This window comes from Leopardus geoffroyi, chromosome C2, assembly GCF_018350155.1.
Source record: "Leopardus geoffroyi isolate Oge1 chromosome C2, O.geoffroyi_Oge1_pat1.0, whole genome shotgun sequence".
NCBI classification, from domain to species: domain Eukaryota; kingdom Metazoa; phylum Chordata; class Mammalia; order Carnivora; family Felidae; genus Leopardus; species Leopardus geoffroyi.
The window spans coordinates 108,139,802-108,158,400 of record NC_059333.1 but is presented as its reverse complement, the minus strand read 5'-3'; the positions used below and the strand labels follow the sequence as shown (position 1 = coordinate 108,158,400).

Below are 18,599 nucleotides of genomic sequence, written 5' to 3'. Positions count from 1 at the left end.
ACTATCTACTGTTCTACTAATTAGCAGGTAATTGAGAACTGGATAAAATTCACATATCTATACCAATTACCTGGAGTTTGTTTTCAAGATAGTCAATTCTTTCTCTTAATAATAGCTGTACTTAGGAGTGATAGCATGAGGTTTATTAGATGGGCTCAGACCCATGCTTTATCTAGTTTATGTCCTGACAGAAGCACCAAAGGACATTAATAAGAAGGCATAATAGTTCTCTCTGGTGTCAGACACATAAAATTGGTCACAATGATACCATATTTGTCTTAATATCTTTCATTAATTATATTAAATTTTGAATTTTCAAAAATTAAATCTGGGGCGCCTGGGTGGCTCAGTCGGTTAAGCGTCCGACTTCAGCTCAGGTCACGATCTCGCTGTCAGTGAGCTCAAGCCCCGCGTCAGGCTCTGGGCTGATGGCTCAGAGCCTGGAGCCTGTTTCCGATTCTGTGTCTCCCTCTCTCTCTGCCCCTCCCCCGTTCATGCTCTGTCTCTCTCTGTCCCAAAAATAAATAAACGTTAAAAAAAATTTTAAAAAAATTAAATCTACACCACCTCCTGGGGTTAGATATTCTACTAATTTACTATGTAGATTATGCAAAATAATACTTTTCATTTGTTAAGTATCTCTCTTGGAAGATTCTTAGATATGTTAAATAGATCTATAGCTACACTAACCATACTTCCATGAACAAACATCATATCCCCTTGCAGCTTTTATAGTTTGAGATTCCATGTAGGAGAGTTAGAAAGATAAGGACTTTGGGATGAGTTCAACCTGAGTTTGAATCACAGGATCACTTCTAACTAGTTATGTGACCTTTGATAAGTTAGTTACTCAGGTCCTTAGAGTCTTCACTGGTAAAAATAAAATGCGTACCTGTTTTTCATGGTAGCTGTGACTATGAATGAAATGATATGGGAGAAAGCATTTTTCCTAGTGCCACATAGTGCATATCAACAAACATTAACCTCCCTCCCTCCTTATTCTTCAGAGGATTTGGTTGAAATCTTTTGGCTGTGTCGTTGTGAATAGAACCTCTCTGCAAATCCATATGGACTTAATAACAAAGCAATACATTGTGTAACATTCATGAGAAATTGCTTTGTTCCAGAAGGTTGTACTCAAAAATAAATTATCTGTATGTTATCTTTTCCTTCATATAATCACTCAATCACTGGGAAAGATGTACCCCACAAATATTATCTACCATGTAAGTCCATATTAAATCTTACTTTGAGGGGTTATCCTCTCAAATTGATCACTTAGGCTGAGTTAAAAACCTTCAGTCTAAACTGTTGGCTAATGCATTTATTCATTGGAAGATACCAGGCAAGAGAATCAGAGAAGCTCTCCTTTTATTCTCATTTGAAAAATGGGGCTTATTGCACCAGAGAGAAGTTTGAGAGATAAAATTAAATAATGTATGTGAAAGTACTGGATAAACATAAAGATTTATATTCATGTCTGGAAAATACTTCATTAAAACATTCATTTAGCGTGAATTTGTTTTCTGCTTTAAGCTTTTCTTCATAAAACAAAGTTAAGAAGACAGATTGAGGATATATAGAGAAATGTATGGATGCATAAAGATTTTAAAGTTTACTATTAAAAATATGTTATTAAAACATCTGAGCAGCTATAACATAGAAATTTTATAATTCCAGTGTGCTAAATTATCTTCTCCATAGAAACCAGTTAGTCCATTTGTGTCAGTGTGTTTTCTACCCTACTCAAAAAGAGTGCCGACAAGGGCTGTCATTGCATTGGGGGTTCAGATCATAGTTCCCACACACAGGCTAATGGCAAGACCCACTTCATGCAAGCCATTTATTCTTTCTGCTTTAGTTTCAGTTCTGCATCCACACACGTTAGACACCGCTGTGTGAATAATCTTCCTCAAGCGCTGCTTGAATTCCCCAGACTATGGAAGCCAATTTCCTGCTTGTATATCTTGGCTTTGAAAGTCATTAAAATGCCCATTAGATGCTACCCAGAGTTAACAAATTCTTTACCGGGAGCAATGCACATGGTTTGTCTATTTCAGTTCTGCCAGGAGGCCTCAGCGATACTTCTCAGTTCCAGACCACAAAAGCAAGCTCAGGCAGTCAGGTGTTTCAGAGATGAGCCACATGATCACATCAACATATGTGTGTCAGCTACATACATTGCCTTTCAAAACATCAGTAAAATTTAGGCCATTGGGTGTTTGAAAATTAGGAAGATGATGGGGGCAGAAAGAGGCCAATAAATTGGCTCTGTCAAAAACTATTAATTCCGTGGGGTTTCAGAGAAGAGATGAGCTGCATACCCAGGCAAAGTGGAGTAAACAGCGGCAGTATGCTGCAGGAGCTGAGTGGCAATTCTCAAAGAATATGGTTTACACTATGAAAATATCTGGACATTTAGAATGTGCTAATCAGATGAATATATTGTGTCATTTCAGGTTTACAATGTCAAGTAGAGGCACTTGGGCTAAAACATCAGAAGGCAGTGACAGAGATTGACAACTATAAAGAAAAGCTCATGTAAGATGAACATTGAACAACCGTGTTCTCTGTGACTCTTTGGCAGTAATTTAGTTGTGTGAGTGTGGTCTCCTGCTTTTCTCAGGTACTTTTCTGGCGTATGTTGTATATTAAAGGATCTGTAAATATTTTTAAATACATGAAATGTTTCTTTCCCTCAGTAAGAGACTTAACTTATTCTTGTATTAAAGGTTTCCCTGGTTGTTCAAACGTAACTTAATGTGAAATATTCTCTAACTTTTGTCTCTTCACATTCTCTCTCTCTTATCTATCCAGAAGAAACAACTTTTAAGTTGTTTCTTAAAATTACCAATTTTAAGTTCAAAAAGATAGTATCTTGTGAAGAAGTATCTTTGAGTATCTTTGAAATGCTGGAGTACTTACACTTTATATAAATGAGAAAGAAAATATTGGAAAACAACTGATAAGAAAATGCCCTTGTAAAATATCCAGAGAACTAACTTTTTTAGAACAGAAGTTTCAAAAATTACTTTATGGTATAAATATCATACATCTATAATTATAGCACTAAGATAGAATTTGTGTAATCTTTGAAAAATAGATTTTGTTTTCTTTGTGGTATATAATCTGATAGCTCTGGTTTTTCAGTTCCTATATTTTGGAAGAATGAATCTCGTAAGAAATATAAATATTTAGAATGCTTAGCAACCAACTGTTGTGTTCACTATGAACTACTCCTAAGAACAATGTGTTTAATAAAATTCTTAGCAGCACAAGGAAGAACAAATTCGAAAATACCCTACCAAAGTGATGTATATGTGAATTATTTGTAGCAAAATAATTTGGGTTTGAAAAACAAGAAAAAGCAAATATTCAAGCTTTATAACACTGTGGTTAATAGTACAGTAAATATAGTAGTTCTGCCATCTGTATATGATGGCTAGGGTTGAAGGAATGAGTGACAGGAGGTCCTTGGATGACTCACTGAGCCCAGGAAGCAACTTTCTGGATGAGAACAAGCATAAAAAAGAGAAGCAAGATGGTGATTGCAAAAAAAAGAAAGAAAGAAAGAAAGAAAGAAAGAAAGAAAGAAAGAAAGAAACAAAGAAAGAAAGAATGAATCATTCTTCCCCACCCTCTAGTAACATTAGGAAGGGCTTTGGCCATATGGATGCCTCATGTGAAGAACAACCTACTCAGGCCACAGCTACTGTGTGACTTTGGCTTCTTGTAGCTCAGTAAGTGACGAAGGCACATTCCAGGAATAGAAAAGTTGGGCTCGTACCTAACTAAATTAAAAGGGAATTTATGGACCCATCAAGACTCAGCATATGGAACGGAGTCCTGGCAAGTTGGGAGAGAAGCTAACTACAGAAATAAGCATACTGAGGAAAAAGAATAAAGCTCATGGGTTGTGACATGAATTGATTTTTACTGGATAAATTGGCACAGAATTTTCTATATATATAAGGAACATTCCCATTTAATATTGACACATGCTTTGTGGTTTTTTTATTAATTATATTTTTAACATAATTTATAATGTAAGTGCTGAGAAATAAGAGTCAGAGTAGATTGGAGTTGGAGTGAGAAATACCACCTCACTAAAGTCCATCAAATAAATTACCTGGAGGAAATCACTATACAATTGCAGAAATGCTGATACTTTTGTTTCAGTTTCTAAAACTGATGCTTCCTGCTGATATAAGAACTTTTTTGTTTTAATTTGAGAGACAGAGAGAGAGAATGAGAGAGAGCACACAAGCAGGGAGAGAGGCAGAAGAAGAGAGGGAAAGAATCTCAGGCTCCACTCTTAGCGTGGAACCTGACACGAGACTTGATCCCACAACCCTGGGATCATGACCCAAGCAGAAACCAAGAGTCAGATGTTCAACCGATTAAGCCACCCAGGTGCCCCTATAAGAGCTTCTTAAAATTAGAAAATGGGCAGAGTATCCATTTTTAAAAAATTGAGTTATGAGAGAACTGCTTAAATGGCCCCAGTTGCGGGAGACCTTTCTTTATGCTGACTGTATCTGGCTTTTCCATCTCTACTCCATCTACCCTCCTTTACTATGAGGATAGAGTCGGGTGGGCATGTAGGATCAGAGCTAAGACTGTTCAGCTCAGAGCTCAGGAGGTGTCCAGAAGTCAAAATAATTCACTCAAAATTTTCCATGTACAATTTGTTAATAAATTGGAGATTTACTATCTATATCCAAACCTTTTTGAACTTCCAAAAATTGGAGGTGCTGTGAAATAAAGTTTCTTTAAATTTTTAATCCTCTCCTTTGTGGGGGCTGGAAGTGGAGATCATTTTCACCTATCCAACTTAGGATAGTTTTTTTGTTTCAAGATTTTTAAATGTTTGGATATCAGTTTTGCGGATTTTTACTTAAGGGAAAGAGGCAGTTTTTAAATGGATGAACTTACAAGTTCTTTTTTTCCTAAGATTTATAAGAAAATATTTTCCAAGGTTTGTAAGAACTTGTTATATATTTGAAAACAGATTTAATCAGTAAAGATGTTGAGCTACAAATAACAAGAGGTAGAGTGGTTTTCAGGTTTAGTTGATTGAGTGGCTAAATCATCTTGGATCTTGATGTTCTTTCTGTCTCCATCCTGCTGTCGTTAGCACTGGCTTCACTTCAAGCCTAAGTCCCTTGTGATTATGAGATGACTGCAGTTCCAGGTACCACATCCAAATGTAACCAGCCCAGAGGCAGGAAGGGCCTGTTTTTCTGGTGTCTCCTTAGAAGTGAGAAAAAAATTTTCCCAGAAGCCATCAAACAGCCCTCTCTTTACAGCTCTTTGGCTGAACCCTTTGCATACCCTCTCCTAAATAATCACTGGCAAGGGGAACAAGACTACCACAATTAGTTTAGACCAAGCAAGATTTATCCTGAAAGAAGATGATAATGGGCTCTATGGCCAGGAAGAAAACTGTAGTCATGTCCAGAAGGTAGTCAGTAATGCTTGCTAAAGTGATAGAGTGTTAATGAAGCTTTAAAAGCTGATGACATGAGGAAGGCCAGGTGAACTTGATGACCAAGTTCAAGACATGAGGAAGGCCAGTTGTGGTGGACAGAATAATGGCTCCCAAAGATTTTCATGTCCTCATCTGTGAGCATGTTACTCTACATGACAAAAGGAACTTTGCACCTGTGATTAAATTAAGGCTTTTGAGAGAGGGAGATTATCCTAGATTATTCAGGCAAGCCAGATGTCATTGCAAAAGTCCTTATAAGAGGAAAACAAGACGGTCAAAGTCACAAAAGTAGATGTGAAGATGGAAGCAATATTTGAAATGTTGTGATTTGCAGGTAGACAAAGGGAGCAGAAGCCAAGGAAGTATGGTGGTGTCTAGAAGCTAGAAAAGTCAAGGACACAAATTTTCCCCTAAAACCACCAGAAGGAACACAGCCCTTGTGATGTCTTGATGTTAGGACTTCTTACCTGAAAACTGTAAGATAATCAGTTTGTGTTGTTTTAAACCACTAAGGTTGTGGCAATTTGTTACAGCAACAATAAGAAAATAATACACCAGTGTGTTCAGAGCCTAGTGAGGATTTTGGATTTATGTGGAGGGCAATGGGAAACTATTAGAAGATGTTTGGCAGGAGAGTGAACTGATGTGATTTGTTTTAAAATTTTTTTTTTAACATTTATTTATTTTTGAGACAGAGAGACACAGAGCATGAATGGGGGAGGTTCAGAGAGAGTGGGAGACACAGAATCCGAAACAGGCTCCAGGCTCCGAGCCATCAGCACAGAGCCTGACGCGGGGCTTGAACTCATGAACCGCGAGATCACGACCTGAGCCGAAGTCGGATGCTTAACCGACTGAGCCACCCAGGCGCCCCTGATGTGATTTGTTTTAAAAGGTGGACATGGCAGCTACCTGGAGAGAGGACTGGAGTGGGGGTACAAGAGTAATCAGTGAGACTAGGTGGGATGGCGCACGTTCACACAAGTGAGAAGTGACTGGTTGACTGTAAGGCTACGGTGTGGAGATGGAGAGAAATATATACCGGCTTAATCTGCCAGGATTTATTGGTGGAGTGGATGTGACTGGGGAGCAAGAGGACCTGGAAGGAAAGAATAAAGGGTGAGATTTGGGGATTTTTCAACATTAGGGTAGACAATTGAGAGACAGTAGAGTGTAGTGACTAAGAGCCTAGACTCCGGATCCAGACTGCTTCCAGCATTACTACCTAGTAGTTATGTTACTTTGGGCATGTTATTTCTCTCTCTAGTCTCTTTTCTCAACTGTAACAAGGAAGTAAGGGCTGCCTTGAGGTAGCATGAGATACATAAGTGCTACCCTTTTAATATCACTATTGTGTTGGTATCATTTGTTGAAGTGGAATAATCTGTAAAAGAAATAGATATGGGGTGAGGGAGATAAGAAAAACTATGCTTTTGATGTATTAGATTTGGAATGCTTTTTGGACAGCAAAGTGCAAGTATCAAGGAAACAGTTTGAGAATGGCTGTTTCATATGAAGCAGTGGAATGGTATGGAAACTTGCCTTTCAAATCAAGAAAAATATACAATAATTTCACCTTATTTCCTTTACGTTGATTGACGGGGATAGCAGAAGCCTTTCTAAAGGCTTATTCAAAGCAGTTCAAGAGAAAGGATTAACAGAAGGAATGCAGTGTTTAAAGAGATGTAGGCTTTCTTTCTATTCCCTCCAATTCTCCCTCTCCCCATCCTAATGAGATGAAGAGAACAATTATGTTGTGAAGGATGGACTGTAGAAAGAATGGTTTAACTGGCATGGGGGTGAGAGCTGATCATGGTGATGGGAGTCCTTGGGATGGTAGGCTCCCTAGATTAATTGTCCACAGAGTTAGCAAAATAACCATTGAAAGAACTGCTATCCTTGCCTCTGGATTTGAAAAATTGTACGTGAGTCTGAACATAGAGTGAATCTCATGGTGGGGCTGCTGAACCTCAAAGAATTTTTTAAAGTTTTAATTTTAATTCCAATTAGTTAACATTGAGTGTTACATTAGTTTCAGGTGTAGATACGGTGATTCAGCACTTCCATACATTACCCTGTGCTCAAAGCATTTTTTAAAGAAACATTTTTGTTTTATTTCAAAGCAAATATGTAAAACTTGGAAAAGACAGGAATATACAAAAATGAAAATCATAGTTGTATTTTGATAAACCCTTATAGTCCTTTTTTCTAAGGACTTTTTCTTAAAGTCTACTTTTTCTAAGTAATGTATATTTTTAACATGTTTTCATTTAGTGATATACCCATGTCATTACACAATACATTTGTAGAGAACTATTTTTTTTATAATTTTTCATTTATTTATTTATTTATTTATTTATTTATTTATTTATTTAGAGCGCACGTGTGAGCAGGGGAGGGACAGAGAGAGAGAAGGAGAGGGAGAATCCTAAGCAGGCTCGGTGCTGTCAGCACAGAACCCAACATGGGGCTCCATCTCCCAAACCATCGTGACCTGAGCCAAAATCAAGAGTTGGGCACTTAACCAACTGAGCGACCCAGGCACCCCACATTTATAGATAACTATGAAATGGCTGTATAGTATTCCAATCTATGGATGAATTATAACTTGCTTACTAAGCTTTTGTTTTTTAGAATTTCTAAATTTTTCATTTTTATACATAGGGTACTTTGAAATTCATATAGGTAAATCTTTCTACTCACATGTATTTACTTTGGATAATTTTGCTTGAATCAAACTTAAATAATGTTAAGGCTTTTAATGCTTAATGATTCATTGCCTTCCAATAAGATTATATTAATTTTATTCTCAGCAGTGTTTGTAAATAACCATTTCTCCTCTTCCTAGCTCATAGTGGGTATAATAACTTTAAAAAATACTAGTTTGATGAAAAATTGTACTCCTGCATATTCTACTCTGTGTTCTTTCCTTTGTGACTCACCTGATCATAATCTTTGCCCACTTTCTAATGGCATGTCAATCTTTTCCTTATTCTTTCTTTTCTAATGTTTTACTCAGAAATAACTTCAAACTTAACAAAAAGTTATAAACATAATGGTATTACAAAGAGGACCCAAATGACCTTTATCCAGATTAACATTTTAACCCATTTGCTTTCTTCCTCACCTTTCCTTGCCCCCCTTCCTTCTCTCTCTCTCTCTCCACACACACACACAGACACACACACACACACACACACACACACACACACACACAATTGTCTTTCCTGAACCATTTGAGGATAAATTACATACAACATGACCCTTTACCTTTAAATACTTCAGTCTGCCTTTCCAGCCTCACTTTCAGTGATACTTTACATAAAGACAGTTATCCCATGTAATAAATTTACATACTTTAATCTACCACCCATATTCTAATTTTATTAGTTGGTCTTTATAGCATTTTCTCCTCTAGTACAAGACCAGGTAGAGTCAACCTATTTGGCATGTCTCTTGAACCTCCTTAATTCTGGAATATTTCTAGTCTATCTTTGTCTTTTTATGACACTGACATTTGTTTTGAAGAATGCAGAACCTGTCAAACTTTTTTTAAATAAAAAATTTTCATTTACCTTGGTGTAATGTTTCCTCTTGATTGGATTAAAAATATGTACTCTCAGCCAGAAAATGACATACGTGGGGAGGTGTCCTTCTCAGGGTATGAACGTCTGCCTGCTCCTCATTTGGTGATGTTAATCTTGATCACCTGGTGAAGGTATTGCTCACTTTGTTCAGTGTATTATTCCTGGGTTTTTTTTGTTCCCTTCCAGTTAGTAAGTGTCTATAAGAGACTCTTAAATACATATAAATACCCTCCTCCTCACCAAAATGTATCCCTAGATGTAGCATCCATTAATGACTTTTGCCTTATCTAAACTTTACCACAGTGATTTCTAAATGATGATTTTTCTGACTCCAGCCATCCCTCTCCATTTATTAGTCCTCAGCATCCTATTTTAAACAAGAGCCTCTCTTATTATTATTAATATATTTATTTATTCATTCATTCATTTTTTCAATGGTTTATAATTTATTACTGTACTTAATTATTTTGATACACACATTGTCTAGGCTTAGCCAGTAGGAGCCCCTTCAAGCTGCCTCCTGTGACATTGGAACCTGGTTTCATCATCTTTTATGAGCACTTCCTTACCTTGTGGCATAACAAGATATTTCAGATATACTTACTCTGCTCCAGCCTTGGAATCAGCCATTCTCTGAGTAGCCCTGTTTCCTTTGTATAGGAATGGCCTTAGAGACCAAGATGTAAGTTCTGAGTATGCTCATATGCTCATGTGCTGCTTGATTCTGGTAATGGTTTCATGGCCTTAACACATATGTCAGACATATCAAAGTATATGCACTTAATTGTATGTCAATACAATACCTTAATCTAGTTTTCAAAAAACAGGTAATAAAGGAAATAAAATGTTTTAAAAATACATTTTTATAAAAGAAAAAGTAAAACTAAAATATAGTGCTCAAAGATAAAACTTGGGTAATAAAACTCTAAAGAAAATCAAAGTGATTACCACAAAATTCATGAAAATGGATATTTTGGAGAGGAGGGAGTTAGCTATGATTGGGACCAGGGACATGAAGCTTCTAGGGTAGCTGGTCAGGTTTTATGTTTTTACATGAATGGTAGTTATAGGAGTTTTCTCCTTATAACAATTCATTATGTAATTATTTCATGCAGTTCTCTATTGCTTATAATTTTATCATATTTATAATAAAAGTGGTTTAAAAATAAATTAATGTTGTTCATGTTCATGATACGAACAATTACTTATTAGAAATTAAAGTCATTCTGCAAGTAGGGCAAACTTATTGACAATCTAACAAACATACTTCATTGTACAGTTTATAGGCTATTTTAAGGTACATTCAGATAATGACTTATTAATAAGCAGCCTACACAAACTTAAACTGGGATATTACTCTTTCTTAATATATTAACTTTTTGAGTATTGTTATAAAAGCCAATTATATAAAATGAAGACATATGTTTATTTCCGTTTTGGAATTTCCATTTGGTTCATTTTAATGGTTTGTTTTTCTGCTGAGATTTATCATCTTTTCACTAATTAGAGTGGATTTTTCTTTATGTCGTTAAGCAGAGTTGTGACTGCTCTTTGAAAAATCCCTGCCTGCTAATTTCAGTATCTGGGTCATCTCAGAGGTAGTCCCTATTAACTGTCTTTTCTCCTGGGAATAGGTCATGCTTTTCTATTTCTTCCTGCGTTGAGTAATTTTCATTATATTCGGGGCATTCTGAATATTATGTTATAGAAATTCTAGATTCTGTTATATTTCTCCAAATACTATTATTGGTGGGAGTAGGAGTAGTGTTGCTTTAAGCAGGCAGTTAATTTGATTGGCTTTAGACTGTAAACTCTGTCTCTAGAGCAACAGCTCAAATCTCTAATTTTTTTTTATCTTAGGCTACTTGGAATCTGCCCTGTGCATTTTTAGTTCAGGGCTCAGCCAGATGTGTGGGTAGCGTCTTTATGCAGTATTGGGACTCTCTGTCTTTGGCTGTCTCCTATTTTGATTCACTCCTAACTTTCTAGCAATTATGGTTGACCCTAACACTGTACTCTCCTTCTTTAGGCCAGATTGAGTGTGTTTTCTATCAGAATGTCAGTTCCTCTGCATGGTGCAGACTGGGGACTCAGGTTTGAAAATCTGACCCCCATGCTGTCACCTCATTCAAGGTGTCAACTTCCCTTCAGAATCTTCTTTCTTTTGTTCACTTTTCAATGCTTTCAAATAGGGGCTTTTCTTTTTAATGTTGTCCAAAGCTTAGACTTTTTATTTATGTGCAGATCAGTCTGATAGGAGCCTACTTAGCAATTATAGCAGTGGCCTGAATGTTTATTTCTTTAAAGAAATAATAATATAAATATGCTAAGAAATTTCTTTTTACAGATAAATAAAATGATATAGAAAAACACATTGTTGGACTACAAGTAATTTTTTTGGCAAAGAAAAAAAAACCCTTAACTATATATTTCTAACTTCAAGGAAGTATGCATATATAACCACAAATAGGATATAAAGATAATAAGAAAAGTAATAAAGGAAAAACATGTTTTTTAAAAAGGGAAACATTTATACTTGAACTATTTTGAAATAAAATATTTGAACTTCTTTCATATTATTTTAGGAATAAATCTAATGAAGCTGATGACTGTCAAAGAGAACTTAGAAAACTGAAGTTTGAATCCATTATTTCTGAGTCACGGTATACACTGCAAATTTTAAATTAATATTTTTAGTAATTAAATTTGAAATCATGTTTTAAATAACATTTTATTTGAAATGTACTTAGTTTTTCTTATTGTATTATTTACACATTGAGTACCTAATTTAAGTTTATAATATCTTGAAGTTCATTGATTTTGCCTCTTTCTAGATGGGAAAGTTTTAATACCACAGAACTCTCCATTTTCTTAGTGTGAAAAAAAAATTTTTTAAGTTAAAATTATAGTCTTTAGTTTCAAATGAGATTTTCATATATCTTTGATAAACATAAAAATATAGTGTCTAATGTGTATTTTTTTTTCCTATTCCATTTTAGGCATACCAGATTGCTTAAAGAGAAAGAGGATTCTTTAATGGCTTGTCAACAAATATATAAAACTTTACAGGAAGAACTGACTGCGAAAGAAAGACAAGAAGAAGACATAAAAAGAAGAATTAACTTTGCAGAAAATGAACTACAGATAACCAAAACTCTTCTGCATCAGACAAAGGAAGAGGTTGTAACGCTGAAAAGCGAAAGGTGAGTCAACAATTTCTTCCAAAAATATTTTGTGTAAGTCAATGTTCCACATATATTTGAAATATCAAAGTCTTACATATACTAATAACAGTAGAATCACAGGATTAAAGAAATATTTCACATGAAAGGCCATCACATCCAACCACCTCCTTTAGTGATTAAACTAAAGCCCCAATTGGTTAAAGAACATGCTTAAAGTCATATAGCTAGTGAAAATAGAGATGGAATCCACATTGTATTTAGTGTTAGATTTTTATTGAAAAGAATCAATGTGTGAAAAGACCATGTATGATACTTATACTACCGAATTTCACCTGGACCAATAATTGGTGGACTCTATCACTTTGTGACAGAGAAACATCTTTTTGTATCACTTTTTCCTTTTATTAGCTCCTACTTTTCTTCTCTGTTATTTATCAGTACCTCTTCTTGAGGGCTCTCCACAAAGATAACTCTGGTGTTCAAGTAGTGAAGGGATACTAAAAAGCATGTTCATTTAGTCATCCTAGATATTGTTGCTCAGTTAATTTGTCTTTATTTTTTTTTTATAATTTTTTTTAACGTTTATTTATTTTTGAGACAGAGAGAGACAGAGCATGAACAGGGGAGGGGCAGAGAGAGAGGGAGACACAGAATCTGAAACAGGCTCCAGGCTCTGAGCTGTCAGCACAGAGCCCGATGCGGGGCTTGAACTCATGGACCGTGAGATCATGACCTGAGCCAAAGTCGGACACTTAACCGACCGAGCCACCCAGGCGCCCCAATTTGTCTTTAAATTAACCTTATTTGTATTTCGTATCTCAACCCTGCTTTCTTTCTTTCTTTTTGTTTTTATTTGCCTGGTATGTCTGTACTCATTCTTTCTGAATTCTTTTGTTTTAAATGTATATCTGATAATATAACATACATTTTGGGGCTTTATTTTATTAGGTTTTATCAAATATGGAAGTCTAATGGGAGATATTATCCCATTTACATTTATTGATATAACTATTATATTCCAAAAGAACACAAGTTCCATAAGGGCAAGAATTTTTGTCTTGTATTATTCTCTGTGCACAAAAGGCAAAATTGGCTGTTTGTTTTCCATTCTTCCTATAATTTTTTTGGTTTATTTTTTGTTTTGCTAATTTCATTTTATGCATATTGGGTTTCTAACTTAGAAGATTTATAATTTTGTTGTTGTTGTTGTTCTTTACAAGGATAACTATTTGCCCCCAGAGGAAGAGTCTGGGAGTGGCTAGCAAGCAGCTTAGAATTAAGTTAATTGTCTCAGAACTTTCTCATTAACTCTTTGCCCTGGGTCCTATCTGTCTCTACTTCAGGCTAGGAGGAGTCTGTCCAGTTCACAGGGGAATAATTCTTATCTCTGGTCCATCCCAGGATAAGATGAACACCTGCAGTGCTGATTGCTACCCAGCATTTCTTCCTGATTCAACCATACCAATAATCTGCTTCTTGCAAATATCATATACCTTATCGTTAAATGACTCTTCATTCCACCTCACCACCTCTACCATTTCACAATTACATAGTCGCTCAGCCCATAGCATATTAGAAGCAGCAATTTCATAAGCAGGGAATTTGTAAGAGCCAGGTTTACTAATAACAAGAAGGAATGGCAGCTGAAAGATTGACCATGCATAGAAGAGAAAAAAACTATAAATGCAAACTAAAACTTTAAAAGCATTGCAATTTGACCCAATATACGATAGAAACAACCCTACACACATTTGTAACTATTTCTATATTTATAACATGGGTTTATAACTGATGACCATCATGATAACCGTGAGTGATAAAGATAAAAATCAGCCATATACTCTACTTAAAAAGTACAGAATCATATATCCTAAGATACCATGAAATAAATAAAAAATGTTTAAATCTTCTGTTCATAACTTTGGTTATCTGAATAATTTTCTTATATCCCTGTATCATCTAAAATACCCCATTTCTAATGATGTCCGATTAATTAGATTTCATTGTTTATCTGAATGACTGCTATCTTCTTTATAGTGGTCATTGAAAAGACCCTGTCTTTGTTCAGACGTCTCTGGAACACTTTTCTGAGGACTGACTTAAGTGCAAATATTTTAGAATATTCTCTGTATGATGTATCTTTGCCCTTTAGGGATGAATTTGATTTTTTAAAACCATATCAGTAGGTTCAGTGAAAGCAAGTTGAGTGACTATGGAGGGAAAATCTGGGAAATACCATGTAGGATCAAAATTAAATTTTTTTCTATGCTTACTAAATTATCTCTGGCTGCAATTTGAAGACGGCAGTCTTATGAATGTTTTGAGGATTGACAGCATCATTAGACTAAATATAGAACTTTCTTGGGGGATTGCTTTGAAATACACAATCACCTGGATATATATGTTTTTCTGTGTTTTAAAAACAGATAAAAATGTGCTTATAGACCAGTAAGTTAACATATCATAGGATTACTCCTAGACATAATGTCCTTTTTCTTTGTCCTAGGCCACCTTCAAATTTTGTCTTCCTTGTCCTCTGTTGTATCCTCAGAGTATGACACATATCCACTCGATAAATAGAATGAATGCCTTGCTTTGGGTAATTTAGTCAACAGTTGTTTGTTGAGCATTGACTATATGCCAGGTACTATGTACTCTGGGGATATAACAATAAATCTGAAACATCCCTGTCCTCAAGAAGCTTGCATTCTAATGAGACACATAGTAAAAGAAAAAGTGAAGTGCTAACTAGAATAAGTACAGATTATGACAATGGATATAAAGTAAGGAAAAGGGTATTGTAGCTGAGACTGATAGAAAAAGGGCCTGATTTGTAAAGGGAAGTCATAAAAGTGACTTCTGAGATGATATATAAAGGAAGCCAAGTGAAAGTTACCAGGCCAAAAGCCAGGAAGAGCTTTATAAGCAAAGAACAAGCTTGGTGAGTTCTCAGAAATGGCAGTATGACTGGAGGCCTAGCAAGTGTGAGTGAGGCAGGTGAGAGCCAAATCAGGCAGAATCTCTCTGGCCTTTATGGATTTGGGTATTATTTACAATGCAATGAAAAGAAACCATTAAAGGGATTTAAGCAGAGGAGTGACACTGTGGAAAGGTCATTCGGGTCCTGAGTGAAGGTATGGCAATTGAGCAGTGGGAGCCAGTCAGGTAATTTACTGTTTTTATATTAATAAAAGGATTTTATGTATAGTTAAACCTAACAGACATGAGAAAAATGAAAGCCTTCAGCTCCCACACCCTGCTAGCTTCTGCTGGGTTATTTAAATGTCTGTACCAAATGGATGATGGCAAAACAGCCAGAGCTTACTCTGTGTTGAGCCAAAGGGTAGGCACATGAAAGCCCCGTGAAGAGCCTATCTTGAAGAAAAATGACCTTTTGAAAGCTTTTGACACTGCTGTCCAAACCTGCCTTGAAACTTGGTCTTCCTTTGCCTACAGGGCCAACCTGTTAACCTGCTCCTTTTCTGTCTCTGTTTTGGTTCTTTCCCATTCCCTCCTCTGATCCCCTGACAGCAGATATTCCTTAAGGTTCATGTATGAACTTGGCTTTCCACTGTCCACTTTCTTCCCTTCAGTAGTAAACTGTCTCTCAGCTGAGCACATTTTCTCTTAAAGCTTTGATTTGAAGTGCCAGTGGGACCTCTATATAGAGGTGTCCCTAAGCAGTTGGAGATGTGAAAGTCCTTCCAAAACAAGAAGCTGGACTCAGGAAAAACTTTTAAAATAGAAGTACTTGATAACACTCACAGAGCTTCTTGTTCAGTAGTACTGGGCGGTGTCTGGAAATGGGCTGCACAGCAACGTCCCAAACCACCGTCATGGAAGGACTGCAGCCAACCAGGCTGCCAGATGTGCTCTCCGAAGGCCAAAGCCCAGGTTGCTCCCAGTGACAGCGTGTGCTCCCGTAGACTCAGGCGGTCTCACGTATGTGCTACCCCTCCTCCCTCACCCCACTGATATCAGAACCTCTGCCAGAACTCCCCTAGGACCACTATGAAAAACGTGCAATTCAGAAGCTATGTAGCTTCAGCAGAGGAGAAAAGGAAGGGGTAAAAAGCCAAAACTGACCCTAGAAAAAAATTGGTAGAACTGAATTTGAGACAAGAAAGGAGTTGGTGACTAGGAAATAGTTGATGGATAGGACAAATCTATTTAATGAGGTACTGCTTTCTTCCCCTTCCCTCCACTCAGCTGAGGAGGCTTTGTTAGGAGAAGAGCCTCCGCTGGAAGGAAGAGAAGTGGGTGCTTCAAGATCACAGATGCTGAGGGTAGAGGTCTGGCCAGCTTGGTCACAGACACACTGAGGCTGGAGAGAGAGGTCTCCTTTGTGGAAGAGGAAGAAGGCAGCAAGGCACAGTGGGCAGCACCAGAGAAAAGTACAGCTATTTTCTAAATTCTGTACAAAGGCAGCTCTGTGCTCTCATGCTTCTGGGTTACAAGATCTTATCAGCCAGACCCAGAACTCTGCCCAGAGCCATCCATTTGTGACACTGCCTCGGGACCATAATGGATCTAGTAGGGTTCTGTGGGCCGGCCTGTAGGCCTAATTCCATTTTATAGAATTTTATTTTATAGAATTCTATAGAATTTTTAGAATTATAGAATCTATAAATTATAGAATTTATGGAATTCTAAAAAATTCCATTTTATAGAATTTTATTTTCTACAGTAAAATGTGTTTGGAATTCCCTATAACCAGCTTACAGATACATTCTATAAGGACATATGTGTTTAAGCTTGGAGACTGCCCACATATAACACTTAGAAAAATTTATGCACTAACATGTGGGCTACAACCATACTGTCGAAACTCGCAGCTGTCTGTAACAGCTCTCTGTGCAGTCCCAAGAGCTGTATTAGCACCATCTTGGTAAGTTCCAAGAGCAAAAATAGAAAAATACTTCCTGTGATTGACTTGCCAGTAACAGGATGGGATTAGTGAAGAACATTGTTGGAGGAAAAGCTTAGTTTCAACCAAAGTTAGGTGGAGGTTGCTTACGTGTAAATTCTTCCGTGAAATAAATAGGTCTGTATCTCTTTATCTAGCTCTTTATCTATTTTAAGCGAAGTTTATTTAAGTGTTCCTTGTTCCTCCAGACAGGTATCTTTTAGGCTATAGGGAAGGGTTTTATTCCCCCTCCCCCACACACGTAATCTTAACTTCTTTACAATTCCTGGGTTCTCTCCTTTCTCTCTTTGTCTTTGGTGTTTGTTTGTTCATTTTTAATTGAAAGCTAGAAACCCTCTCCCCAGAAGAGTATACACAAAATCTAGTACATTTTGGAGGGGAGGAGTTTCATGGAGTTTCTGACTTTTCTATAAATGACTGACCCCATGATTAAACATGGATGCTGCCTCATGTTCTTTCTCCCCTCTCTCCTCCTTTTCTTCCTCTCCCCGTCCTGTCCTCTCCCTTTCTCCCTCTCAAACTCTCTCACACACAATCCATAGTTATCACAGTTGTGGGGAGCCCTCTAAGGGCTTCTATTATCATGTCCTGAGCGAGATGCTGTGTGCAGTGTTACATGGCACTCCGTGGAAGGAGTAAGGGATCTGAAAACCAATCTGGACTCTGCTGTCCTAGCCACTTGCCACAGGGGAAGGAGCTCAGCTTTTTTGCGTAAGTAAGTATGCCATTCCCCTCTCCCCTTACCAAGCCTTCAGTCTCTAGGTCTGTCCCCCACCCAGAGGGAGTATGGTTTCCAATTCACCTCTAATTCCCAGAGGGGAGGTCATTTCCAAATTTGCCCAAAGGCACTGGCTAGCAGAGCTGGGGCCTTCACCTGTGAAGCAGGTGCCATTTTCCAGTTTCCATATGAGGAAAGAGTAAGCAAGGCTATATCTTTCACTCAGGGTCACATAATTGGCAAAGACAGAAATCAAGCTCATTGTGTCTCACCTTATTAACCACCTCCACTATACTTCCCGTAGTTCCCTCAGCATCTGTCTTGAAGGGCTTTTGTCACTTCTCTCTGTGTGACTTCTTTCTCATGTTGTAACAGTGAGCCTTCAGGGGACTCCCAGCCTTGCAGAAAGCAGGAGAACCCAGAGTGCTCCCTTTGTGTCTCCTCACCCCCTCTCCTCACTTACCCCACCCTCCAATCTTTCAGGATTCTTCCAATCACTCAGTAAATATTAGATGGTGACTTTTGTCTTCTATTCTCTAGTGCCTTGGCAAAATCAGAAGTGGAGCTGTATCTTCAAAATGAAAATAGAATAGTAACATCTCACAACACATTTTAGAAGACAAGAAACTTAGTGTTTACTTAATGAGTCTTGTCATATTTTCATGAAGGTTAAAAAAATGAGAAGTATAGA

The 18,599-nt window shown here is 37.0% G+C and overlaps 1 protein-coding gene across 9 annotated transcripts in view; it reads left to right on the top strand.

Moving 5' to 3' along the window:
• Positions 1-18,599, top strand: part of LEKR1 (leucine, glutamate and lysine rich 1) — a 225,113-nt gene that overhangs the window by 120,784 nt on the left and 85,730 nt on the right. For all 9 annotated transcript variants that reach the window (XR_006718605.1, XR_006718601.1, XR_006718604.1 and 6 more), the window contains 3 exons: positions 2,460-2,541; positions 11,664-11,741; positions 12,078-12,281. Coding sequence is in view for 3 of the 9 variants with exons in the window: in XM_045503163.1 (XP_045359119.1) it covers positions 2,460-2,541; positions 11,664-11,741; positions 12,078-12,281 (364 nt within the window). In the remaining 6 variants the exon portion in view is untranslated. The remainder of the gene's footprint in view (positions 1-2,459; positions 2,542-11,663; positions 11,742-12,077; positions 12,282-18,599) is intronic.